This window comes from Bombyx mandarina, chromosome 28 (genome assembly GCF_030267445.1).
Source record: "Bombyx mandarina strain Sakado chromosome 28, ASM3026744v2".
Classification (NCBI taxonomy): Eukaryota; Metazoa; Arthropoda; class Insecta; order Lepidoptera; family Bombycidae; genus Bombyx; species Bombyx mandarina.
The window spans coordinates 28,215-41,216 of NC_143233.1; the positions used below are offsets into that span (position 1 = coordinate 28,215).

General features: G+C 41.9%; 2 protein-coding genes across 2 annotated transcripts; one reads left to right on the forward strand and one right to left on the reverse strand.

Moving 5' to 3' along the window:
* Window positions 1-260: 260 nt before the first annotated feature.
* Window positions 261-2,597, forward strand: LOC149499658 (uncharacterized). Its single transcript, XM_089739009.1, has 3 exons — window positions 261-362; window positions 1,384-1,592; window positions 2,431-2,597. The coding sequence occupies exons 2-3, from the start codon at window positions 1,403-1,405 to the stop codon at window positions 2,595-2,597; spliced, it is 357 nt and encodes a 118-aa protein (XP_089595135.1). The 5' UTR covers window positions 261-362; window positions 1,384-1,402.
* Window positions 2,598-10,205: 7,608 nt separating this feature from the next.
* Window positions 10,206-12,415, reverse strand: LOC149499659 (uncharacterized). Its single transcript, XM_089738936.1, has 3 exons — window positions 12,402-12,415; window positions 11,318-11,722; window positions 10,206-10,299 (listed from the first exon to the last, which is right to left on the reverse strand). The coding sequence occupies exons 1-3, from the start codon at window positions 12,413-12,415 to the stop codon at window positions 10,206-10,208; spliced, it is 513 nt and encodes a 170-aa protein (XP_089595062.1).
* Window positions 12,416-13,002: the final 587 nt, after the last annotated feature.

The window sequence follows — 13,002 nt, forward strand, 5'->3', positions numbered from 1 at the left end:
GGTCTAGAAGATAAGGTGCCCAGTGTACTCGTACCCAGTCATGCGACTATACCGGTGTTTAAATCCTGCAGGAAGGTACCATATTTTGCGACGAAGTAATAACGTCGTGTCCCAAAAACATGAAACCTGCAAACAATGGAATTAGCGTTATAATTGTACAATTGAGATATAGACCTCAAGTCCCCGGTAACCATTCAACACCAGATGGACCAGTATGTTTGTTGTAAAATACCAAACTGATGACGTTACTGCTTAGATCCACGTGTATCTCGCATCCACGGCGCCCCCCTCCCCGGCACCCTCAGCTCAGTGGGAGGGACTGGTGAGGAGTCGCCTCCGGTGTATAGACCGGGATCTCAAGCGTAAGTTCTTTTGCTCCATTTCAATATTAGTCTACCTTGTCATTTATATCCGTTTCAACGTAATGTATTGTAATTGTTACAACATAATGAGACTTGTTTACTGCGTGGACGCTTGACAACGCAGCTCTAGGTAGCCTGGTCCCGAGTGCTGACGTCACTAGTTTTACGAGAAAATTACGAAAACAATGTGAACATTTATTACAGCGCTAGTAAAAGTCGCGGGACCTAGAGCGCATACTGCTAATGTGCATGAGCCGGTACTTATATGTATGATTAGCTTTTGCCCGCGACTCCGTCCGCGTGGAATAGTTACTTTGGCATAACGCTAAATTTTACCCCCCGCTTCATTTACGTAGAAAGTGAAAATATTTTTTAATAATAGAGAATGTTAAGGAGCTATTTAAGGTACCGAAATCACGCTTTTTAACCGACTTCAAAAGAGGAAGTTATCAATTCGACCATAATTTTTTATCTATGTAACGTATTATATAACGTGTGTTATTTTTTTATCTATGTACACCGATTTCTCGAGAATGGTTGAACCGATTCTGATAATTCTTTTTTCTTTTTTTTGTTCGAAAGGGTTGACTTCCCGAATGGTTGTGTAATCATCAAGATTTGATGATGGGATCCTGGAAGAATACAAAAAAATCTATAATTTTCAAAGCCTATCTTGAAGTGATTTGGGTGTTTCAATGTTGTAATCAATAACGTATTTGTTTGGATAGGGATTAATATAATCTTTATTAAAACACCTTCACAAATAATGCTTTATTTTAGAACAAATTTGGTTACCATAAAAAACGTTAAAGTAAGCTAACCTTTAAATATAGACATATAATATGCTGTCGCGGACTTTTTTTTTTAAATTACGCACACAGCGTAACCTCTTAAAAGCTATCTGATACAGAAACAATTTTTCAAATCGGACCAGTAATTCCTGAGATTAGCGAGTTCAAACAAACAACCAACTCCTCAGTTTTATAATATTAGTATTCAACATGTTTATATGATTTCGTAGTTACGTAGTGTCCCAATTCATGAAGCCAAAGCCCCCTCACCAGTACTGGGAGGAGGAGACCTCGCTGACCCTCGTGCCAGAGAACAAGAACTGTCTGCTGTGCGAGGCGCAGGACTCCGGCGCGTGTCGCTCCATGCCCTCGTGCGTGTACTGCGAGCCCACCGTCACCGCGCTCTGCGAGAGGAGCACGCCGTGCCTCAGGTGCACCGGTAACACGTCATACATACTGCATACAGCTGCTCTACTACTTCTTTTTCCACCTGGTGTTAAGTGGTCAGTGGAGCCCATAGACATCTACGACGTAAATGCGCCACCCATCTTGAGGTATAAGTTCTAAGGTCTCAGTATAGTTACAACGGCTGCCCCGCCCTTTAAATCGAAACGCATTACTGCTTCACGGCAGAAATAGGCAGGGTGGTGGTACCTACCCGCGCAGACTCAGAAGAGGTCCTACCACCAAGTAAGAGGTCCTACCACCAATAGAGGGAACATACACATATCACACATACGATCGCGCTGGACACTCGGTTTTACGAGTAGTATAGACACCGATCCAGCATTTTCTAACAAATGAAGTCACCGTGGCCTAAAAGATAAGACGTCCGGTGATTTCGTGTTGAAGCGATGCACCGGTGTTCGAATCTCAGGCGGGTACCAATTCTTCTAAGGAAATACGTACTCAAGAAATGTTCACGATTGACTTCCACGATGAAGCAATAACATCGTGTAATAAAAATCAAATCCGCAAAATTTATAATTTGCGTAATTACCGGTGGTAGGACCTCTTATGAGTCCGCGCGGGTAGGTACCATCACCCTGCCTATTTCAACCGTGAAGCAGTAATGCGTTTCGGTTCGAAGGGTGGGGCAGCCGTTGTAACTATACTGAGGCCTTACAACTTATATCTCAAGGTGGTTGGCGCATTTCCGCTGCATATCTCCATGGGCTCCGGTAACCACTTAACACGTCGTCCACACATCTTAGCAATAAAAAAAAATCAATATTATTACGCTTGGATTGTATTGCCATTTGGTGGTGGTGTTCCAGTGATCAAGAACCCGTTCTTCAAGTGCATTCCCGGCGAGAAGTACATGGACGAGTGCGACTCCTGCCGCTGCACGGACGGGCACAGCGGCTGGTGCACCAACCAGTACTGCGAGTTCAGGTCCCTGCATCTCTACGCTATGAAGCTCTCGGACGGAGAGTTTTATTAAATACCTTCAAAACTGAAACTTGTGTATTATTGTACGACTAGGTTTGACTAGGTTTTTTAGGATGGAAGGTTCGTGGCTAGTCTAGAGACCTTATCGCTTGACTAGGACGGATGAGCTCATTATGGAGCTTTTTTTTTCCTACCTAATCTGATAGCCTTGAGAGGCTATTTCAGCGTAACCTTAACTAGTAGGTGAGCTCACGGTGCTCAAATCGGAGTGATGCTACCACTGACCCTAGCAAGAGCAGTCCTTAGCAGAATCTTCTATCGGATCGGAAACGTGACCCACTGAGAAAATCCGGCAAGAAAATCAGTGGGCTGTGTCTACGGGTTATGGAGCTCTACCAGAAGAGCAAGGATTCCTACCTAGTCCCGAGCGCGGCCGAGGGAGGCCCTAACAGTTCTAACTAGGTGCGTCTGAGGTCTGTCCATGCCTGAGCCTGCGCTGCGCTTGTAATTATTAAATAGACTAAAACTTCCTAAATGCGTTTCTTACAGAACCCTTGTAATTCTGTAGTTACCTTTTTCTCCGTTATGCATTAACTTATAGTTTCATGACTGGACTTGGACAAAGTACAAAATCACAAAAGACAATATGTTTAGTCTCAAGAATAAGCACATAAAATACTCGTATAAATAAATTCGGCCACAAAACCTTGTCGACTTTCGCAGCGCAGTGGTACCGTGAGCCCCGCGCGGACTCACATCGGCTCACTAGTGACCACTGCATCGCTCTCTCCCAGTGATGCAGCTAGCAGCCAGCTACGTAAAAGCGAGCGTTCAGGCGCGTTTCCTTAAACGACATAATAATACATATAATATAATAGGTGTGCGTGTTATTGTCATCTTAATACCTTCGTATTGTCAACAAAATAAATCCGTACATGAAAGGTTTCCGTATTTCGGTTAGTTAATTTGAACACTACTCTTTATCTAAATACGAAAATAGAAAACAGTTACGCGGCATGTTCTCGTCTGACTGTCGATACACATTTTTTCTGTAGCTATACATGAGCTTTACTGTCATCAGTAACAAAAAAATGGAAACAGCTTTGTTCCGTGCTTTCAAGACAAATATCAAGAAAAACTAAATTAAAAAAAATGTATTAATTAATAAATAAATAAATCTATCTTATGAAGTCAATGATATTTAAAGTCTAAAATGGATCGTAGTATAGGCGAAACAGATAAACTGTTAATAAATCAAGTTTCAAAATCTGACAATTAGTTGACTCAAACATGTTTCAAGCTGACGGAAATCGTTATTTGTTATCTGTGAGTTCAGGTAGCCACGTAATATCGGGAGAACCATGCGCCATTCCACCTACGTATATTATGCTGGTATCCACCTTAATGTAGATCCATAAATGATAAAAATATGATTACCTACTATTCTCGCCGGGACAACTTTCGTTTTCTTTATAGTAATTTAACATTTAAAAGTTATTATGTGTGTTAAGTGTGAAGGAAGGCTTCCACCAGGTAAACGTGCCAGGATTAAAGTGTAGCGGGCTGGGTGGTCGAGCGCGGGCCGCCGCTACCGGGAGGGGCCCGCGGTCAGCCCCTATTGTTGTCAATCGCTAAAGTGTTGTTTTGACAAAGGAAGCTAATTATTTTACAATCTGGATGACATCTTTAGTAGTTTTTATGTCCCTTCATTTTTTTCCTTAAAATTGGCCATAATCCTTAATTTTTTAATAATTGTTTTTAAAAACGTTTGTGAATAGAGTTACAGCTTTGTTGACGAGCTCCACTCCCGGGGAAAGTAAATTTAAGCAGGTTTTGTTTTGTTTGTCAAACATCATTGTTACATGGAGCAGATTAAAATTTGTCACCCAGCAACGGATACAATCACCATAAGCCCGGCGATAGTCTGGCGCCAAACAAAGCTCCTCACTTTTATAATATAGGATTTGCAGACGAGCTTACGGCTCTAACGATGCTGAGCGGGTACCGCAGCAGATACACAAGACAACGTGACTGCAGGTGCACACCTTGAAATAGAATATTATGAGAACATTATCTGACGTGGCTCCACTACTGGAAGACTCCTGAGTCAGGACGGTGCTACCAGCTTCCAGCCTGAACACCACAACAATAGTCTCTTGCTCTCTCCCTCACTCGCTGTCTGTCCGTCTCGCTCTCGCTGACAAGTCCTGTATTAAATCATCCAGGATCGGATATATTTCACGTACAATAAAACTTTTAACGTATTCATTAGCCTCCTACATCCGAAAAGAGACTTCATAATAATACATTTTTACTTTAAAACCAAAAAAAAAGTCCATTTCCCATATCAATTACACAATAAATTGTATAGCAACAATATGTTCGCGAAATGACACAGATTTACAATGAAATTGGTTCAGATTACAATTAGTTGTGTGGCGGTGGACGGAAGTGCGCTGCGGCGCTGCGGCGCTGTGCGACACAATGTTTTGAGGTCTCGATGTGGGTTGTGGAGTACGGACCCTTTTAAGGTATCACGGATATATTACTTCTGGATGTGACATTGTAAATGTTAGAAAAGTTACAGCTTTAGAATAATTTAGCTAACTAAACGAAGAGCCATGCTACGTTCATTTCCTATTGGTGCATTGCAATGACCAATTTACTGGTGGTAGGACCTCTTGTGAGTCCGCACGGGTAGGTAGGGCAGCCGTTGTAACTATACTGAGACCTTAGAACTTATATCTCAAGGAGGGTGGCGCATTTATGTTGTAGATGTCTATGGGCTCCAGTAACCACTTAACACCAGGTGGGCTATGAGCTCGTCCACCCATCTAAGCAATAAAAAAAAATGACCACATTATGATGCAGTTTCGCGATTATTGTCATTAAAGTATTTCCTTAGTGTTGAGTACTTGTACCGTGACGGAGATCGCGCCAAATCGAGGGGTTATTCGTTGACATGTGAACATTGTGCCAACTACCGTCATGTCATTCTACTTAAATTATTTCTGGACGTTACGTTATGTTTCATTTTACACAGAACGAGGCAATAGTGTCTTGAAGGCAGGAAGTGTCTCTCAGTTTATTTCGTTCGGGTCTTCATTTTCATGAATAGAGGATCCCATGTGTTAGATATCCTACAAATGAGGCTGTCAAAGTTACATTTAACTGTACAAAGTACAATTAATTACAGTTAATAAGTTCGGATTTCTAAGTCTAAAGTAATGGTTTAGTTATTAACAAAATAATAAATGACCAACTGTGTGCGCGATTTAGTCACCTGCAACAATGGTAGTATATTCCAGTAATAACTACATCATTACAGTAACGCGGAGTACATATTGTAACAGTCCCATGTGTTGAAGACCGCCCGCTGACATAGTTATTAACATAAGTGCCAAGCTACTACTATATGGTTCCGTAGGTGTTTTACACAAAATAATTCCTATATAAAGAATACTTTCCTTTTTTTTTGTTCGGGGGCTAGTATTCTACAAGATCCGACTCTATTGTACTCTTCACTAAAGCATCAGAGCCTCGTCCACACTAGGACCCAGGGGAGGGAGGAGTGTGATCGCCGACAGCACTGCAACAGACCGCGCGACCACCCGGAGACGCCTTGCTCAATGATCTGAACGAGTCGTCAGCGACTTTTTTTGATTGCGTAGGTGAGTGGACGAGCTCACAGCCCACCTGGTGTTAAGTGGTTACTGGAGCCCATACACATCTACAATGTAAATGCGCCATCCACCTTGAGATATAAATTCTAAGGTCTCAGTATAGTTACAACGGCTGCCCCACTCTTCAAACCGAAACGCATTACTGCTTCACGGCAGAGATAGGCGGGGTGGTGGTACCTACCCGTGCGGACTCACAAGAGGTCCTACCACCAGTACATCGTCTCTACGTCACCCATCGCAGCCAATAGCCAGTCTGGCAGTGCGGTTGGCTTTCTAGGATACCCAGCTGGATCAGAAAGAGCTTACCGGATCGATGTGCGGTGCACATGAAAGCTATTTAAGAAACCCAGTGAGGATATCGATTAAGAGCGTGTGGTGATTCAGCAGGTAGTGCCGGGACACGTCCTTTCAAAGGAGTTCTTGGTGACGGCCCGGCTGTGCACCTGGCATTGCTGTTGTCCTTGAATGACAGCGATGACTGACAATTAAGCATACCTTATCAACTACTGGTCTTTGAGGCGCGACAAAATAGTTGGAGCAGTCGTAGCGGGGCGCCAAAGAGGGACACGGGGAATAACTGGGAGCTGGGTGGTTGCTTAGTTGTATAGACTGTTTTCATCAAGATCCCCTATCTTAGATAATAAATACAACATATTCTACAATTCAAAGATCGTAGCTGGTTTATCGCACTTACTCCTAATTTTTTTTTGCCTACCTAATCTGGTAAATTCGAGGTGTATCGTAGATTCACCTAACGTGCAGACGATCTCAGGAGGCTCAGCCTGGTGACTTTGCTAGCACTAACCCTAGCACCCTAGCAAGAGAGTGCTTCGCTCACTGAGAATATCCGGCGAGAAACTCAGCGGGCTGTGTCTGTGGGTTAAGTTTCACGACGAACCTTGGTCGCATACAACGGGTTCGACGAGAACGGTGGCCAGTGCTTGAGAGGCCTAAAAGCACCGAGAGTGGATCGGGAGGATCCGAAATGAAATGTTTTGGGCGACGGCGACTGCTTAACGTTTGCTCTTCTGGATGGGGTACGTAGCTACTGGCGGCCACGCTGTCCACGTTTCGACACTGTCTTCTGATACTCACTTATCGGCTCTAACTAACTAATTTAAGATCGTCGTGAAGATCTACATTCCTTACGTACAACGGTACTAACCGTACCAAACCGTAACCTGAGCCATGCATCAGCCCGCTGAGTTTCCCGCCGGATCTTCTCAGAGTGGGATATTTGAAGTAGTATCTGGAAGGTGACTTCTTTGAAGAGCACAGCTGCGTTTTTCGTGGGCTCCTAATCGGTATGGTACTTTGCTAAAATCCAATCGAGAAATCTCCAGTAATGCTGCCACACGAACAAAACTATTACAGTAATTTGGTTTTATAAAGATCCTAAAAGTGTATATTTCAGGACGTTCTTTTACTTCTTCTCTTCTTCAAGAGTACTGAACAAAATGCTGGACAGAACCCCCAGTTACTGATTGAAATCTGAGAGCAGCCATTGAAGATCACAAAATCAGTGTTAATTAAATCATATCCGAGAACTATTAGGCAACTCTTTCTAAATATTTTAAAATATATCTCTAAAAATATCATACTATCTTTATTTAATAATAAGTTACTAAAGCTTAAAGTTTCTAAGCTCAATTACAGTAGTCGATGGATGGGGCTATTTGTTTTCTATCTTGCACCATGGTTGTATTACGCGTTTTACAAGAATAGCCTGCATTTCCGAGCTATCACTGAAGTAGGTACGTGCAAATAATGTCTCTACCAGTGATATCAATCAATTACAATTTTTTTAAAACCAGTTTAAACCTTGTAGTTAAAACAATTTGTTTTTTAGCTACCGGTTTTATTTAAAAAATGATAAATATACTTAGAAATGATAATTAGAAGTTTATTATTCAATGCATAAGACATTACTCATGACCTTAGCGTACAGCACTCCAAATCTGTATTTCTGACATTCATGAACGACGGTAACCACATACTATCAGATGGGCCGTACGCTCGTCTGGCTACAAAAAAAATAAAAACAATACTCTAGACCCGGTGGTCGGCTAGCTCGTTCACACGTTAATGATTTAAAAGTGAATGAATATTTATTTCAGTAGTCAAGTAAGTGACTGCCGATCTCTAAGTGTTCAGTAGCGAGCTATAGAGAGTCATAAAGCGTGCAGTTACAATATCGACAGCCCCCCGAGCCGCCGCGGCCGCCACAATGGATTACATCAAAGGATTATTGTATTTATTGAGCTTTTTACTCGTAAAAACGTCTGCGCTTCTGTAATTAGGCTTTTTGTTGAACAAACATTACGTGTCGCACAATGGTGAGTGCTTGCCGACTGAATAGATCGAGCGGGTTAGATCCTTTCTGAATCACTTCCCCGTTTAATATATTGTAAGTATCTAATTGAAGTTTGTAAATGTTGAATGCTGAAATACTAATTTCATTTAAAAGATGAATAAAAAAGATTAAGCTATACAATTACTGAGTCGACACTGAAGTACAGAAGCTACGAGTGAAGAGACAGGATGCATTCTGCGTCCGAGGTGTCTGCGAGGACGAGGATGACCCGCCCGGGCAACCAGCTCTGGGTTTACAATTTTTTATTGTAAAATATGTGTACATAGGGTTGTTGCCATGGTTCTTCACATCCCACTGAGTTTCTCAGCCCACTGAGTTTCTCGCCGGATCTTCTCAGTGGATCGCATTTCCGATCCGGTGGTAGATTCTGCGAAGCACTGCTCTTGCTAGGGCCAGTGTTAGCATCACTCCGGCTTGAGCCCCGTGAGCTCACCTACTAGTTAAGGTTACGCTGAAATAGCCTCTCAAGCTTAGGTAGGAAAAAATTATTCTTTAGACCTACAAAAATTAGCTTCGACACGATGCAAAAAGCAAGGGGTCAAACATTGACATCAATACAAAACATTGAATAACGTTATAGAGCAATCAGACTTATTAACGAATTAAAAGAATTAAATACAAAAACTATTGTTTAACAGAGAAACATTTTGTTTAAACAAACCCAACACTATGTAAAAATTTATTAATTTTAATATGTATAAGCACAGACTCGCATGTTCTGTTGGCAACACTCCCATACACACACCCACACGCTCAGTGGTGCTGGCCGGGCTGGATTTCACCGTCCAGCTCAATTTTATGAACACGTGTTGAAACTCAAAGGGTTCTAGCAATTATAGATAAATTGAACCAACTCTTGACCTCGCATCTCGAGTGAAACCGCGGTATTCACATACTGGACTCGTTCATCTATGGACTCCGAACAAGAAAATGTTCCTCGACTTACAATGTTCCTACAACGCGGCCCTGAACTATGAGGTCGAAGTCTCAATTGAGTTGAAAGGTGTGGTACCTATCACTACATAGTATAAAACAAGTCGCTTTCTCTGTCCCTATATCCCTATGTATGCTTAAATCTTTAAAACTACGCAACGGATTTTGATGCGTTTTTTTTTTTTAATATATAGAGTGATTGAAGAGAAAGGTTTATATGTATAATAACATCCATTAAATAGTGGAGAAATCAATAATAAATTACAATTTCCGAAGCGAAGCGAGGGCGGGTCGCTAGTCAAGTATATAATGTTGATCATTTTGGGATCAATTGGGGCAAAAAGCGGTCGATCACTTCGCGGTCTCTTAACCCACATCTGATTGAGATCGTACACTGCGACGCGGAGAGCGGTGTGAGACCGCACTGACACAAAGACTCAATTGAGGTGAAGCTGACATAATACGATGTGTACAAAGTATAAGGTTACTCGTCCGGATTACATTTTATTATATTTTTTGTCGCTTTGCTCTATTTTGCGATTCTTTGTTGTTCTTTTGTATGGAAATTGTGGAGAATTTTTTTTTGTACCTATTTATTAAGTAGGTATATAATTTTCCGCGCTTGTGAACCTCGTGATGTGATTCAGCGTATTTTTTTTTGCTTAAGCGTTTACCGGCCCTTAGACGCCTCATAGACTGTCCAAATATCAGCTAACCTCGACAGACGAGGGGGAAGCACCAATTCCTTGAGCTCCTCTGGCCATCTATAGATTTAAAAATACGAATTAAAAACCAACTCAAAAAAATGCACTCGTTAACAAACCTGTTAATATAAACTTGTTAATATAATAATAAAACCTGTTAATCATGAAAGTTGCGATCTCATAAACTTCTTATCAATCGGTTAGTACGACTCGTCCCGTCCAAAGTAAATGGATTCTGAATAGAAGTATTACCTTTATTATTTACTGTACTTTCCCTACATAGTATACAAAACCACAACAGAATACAGTTAATGCGTATATTAATAATGTTGTGAATGTTTCGTACACAGAACGATAATTAGATAATTACAAGCAAGCGTGCGTCCCTCTCTCACCAAATTAGAAGCGTTACTGAAGTCTGGCTGAAAGCTCAAAAGTGCGCGGGAGTCGCGCGATGACGTCACGAGAGAACCGGTGCCACGAACAGAGGTTAACTTTAATCAACGAATGTTTCGGTTAAGCTTTTCGATTGTAGAAGTTCACACACCATCAATGAGAAGCGTGTATAAGGCCAGCTGTACCAGCAGTCATGGAATTACTCCGTAATTCAATCCTTGAGTGGTAGTGATTGATTAATTACATTTTCTACTAGCTTTTGCCCGCGACTTCGTCCGCGTGGAATAGTTACTTTGGCATAACGCAAAATTTTACCCGCCACTTCATTTACGTAGAAAGTGAAAATATTTTTGAATTATATTTTAGAATGTTAAGGAGCTATTTAAACCCCTATTTTGAAACATTCTTTATTGGTTCTCCACTTGTATTACGAGTAGTCTTACCGTGATAGCCTATAATCTTCCTCAGTAAGTGGGTTATCTAACACTGAAATATTTTTTCAAATCGGACCAGTAGTTCCTGAGATTAGCGCGTTCAAACAAACAAACTCTTCAGCTTTATAATATGTTTTAGTATAGATAATATATTTTGTAAGTACTTTGCGGACCCGTGGAAAGAGGCTGGAAGTTCCCCCCTCCCCGCGGGAACAGTACAGAAACTATGTTCCCGCAACTGCCGAGACCGGAGTCGCTCAATAATTGGAGGCGCCCACGGCCACACTTTCTTGCGGACAACTTTGTACGGGCGCCCCCAGGGATCCTGGTCGAGCGTCTCTATACCCTGAGATTTGGCCTCACAGATGGCGAGCTGCAGCGTTTCCTTCTTTTGACGGCAGTCAGCGTGCAGCCGGGCCGCCACTTCTGCGAAGTCCGTATCGCAAAGGCGGCGGCTGATCGCGGGAACCCTCTCTAGTCTGATCGGGTTCTGACCTTGGAAATTAAATGTTGGGTGCAAGAGGAGTCGTTTGATGGGTAGGGCCATAACAACATGATTGGGCCCGCGGTCAGCTCCCAACATCTGCAAACCGTCAATTACCACATACTCCACGTGCCCCCTAGGCGCGGCCACCTCGTATGGGGTTCGGCTCCTGCCCGAAAGATAAAAAATGCCTTGAGTTTATTAAAAAACACAGAATCGAAAGGATTTTGAAACACATTGTCACTTGCGATAAAAAATTGTACATTATTTTTTAAATCTTTTTAGAATCTTTAGGGGTTGTCATATTGGCTATACCCTAGTTCAGCACCCAGGCAATGCCTGAAACGAAAACTTAGCCCAAAAAGTAATGGTCATTGCTTGGTAGTACCGATATAATTCATCACATATTCTTACCAAGCGGCACCAGCCTTACTGCGCATGTGTACCGTCAGGAACTAGATACGACAATACTTTACCTCATAGATAAAGACTTACTATTTTAAATTATTATTGACCATAACTGACTCAGTAATGCGCTAACAATGTGACAAAAAATATAAATTTCTATAATCCAGATTCTTGCATTAAACAGATCTTTGGTAGGTTAAAAACAAAGGTAAGATCAATAGGCAATAAAGGTAAATAAGGTAAATAGGTAAGATAAAAAGGCAATAAAAAAAAAATAAAAAAAAAAAATAAAGATCTTCCACCGAGCGGCTGAAATTGCTCGGTAGACCGACGATCCGCGCGTTGTTGTTCAGAACTTTTATCTATGCAAGTTTATCTTGAAAATGTTGAAAGCGAGACTCAAGTATCTCGGCAAATATTTTGTGATGTATGATAGCTACCGCCATAGATCCATTTTTATGCTTCTCGTGTCAAAAATGACTTATCACAAGAATAAAAGTACATTTGACTAAATCAGTGGAGTTTGAACATTGATTAATTCCTCCGTTCCTGATAACCGACCGTAGTATAACCGACCATCACTCACTCACGCACAAGGAACACAGCACACGGGCGCACACAAGCCCACGCTCTGCGACCAAAATAAACGATAAGAAGTGAACGTTCCTATTAAGCGCATGCGATCTGCGCCGACCCACTCGCCTCACTCGCGTCCACTCTCCTCGCAAGAGTTTCAACGTGTCGTATCCTAGATGGGCTGACGGACTTACTCTGGTATTACAGTAAATGGACAGACCAGGTCATGGCCCACCTGGTATTAAGGAGTTACGGGAACTAAATGGAACTTTCTAAAACTATATAACGTCAATTCTGCACACATTTAACAGCTATTCCTGAACTGGAACTCATGACTAGCCTCTATAGGTATATGCAATATTGAAGTTCTTCTCCGTGCGGGTTCTGGTTCTTCCTAGAACGCTTTTTCTCTTTCTGCATCAATTCGTCATCGCAGAGCCCCCTGGGGACCTAAAGTGTTTCGGT

Excerpts from the sequence above, each read along its gene's own strand:
- LOC149499658 (XM_089739009.1), top strand. The coding sequence starts at position 1,403 with ATGAAGCCAAAGCCCCCTCACCAGTACTGGGAGGAGGAGACCTCGCTG. Across the intron at positions 1,593-2,430 it reads GCCGTGCCTCAGGTGCACCG|TGATCAAGAACCCGTTCTTC; the intron begins GTAACACGTCAT and ends GTGGTGTTCCAG.
- LOC149499659 (XM_089738936.1), bottom strand. Across the intron at positions 10,300-11,317 it reads CCAATTATTGAGCGACTCCG|ATGGCCAGAGGAGCTCAAGG; the intron begins GTCTCGGCAGTT and ends TTAAATCTATAG.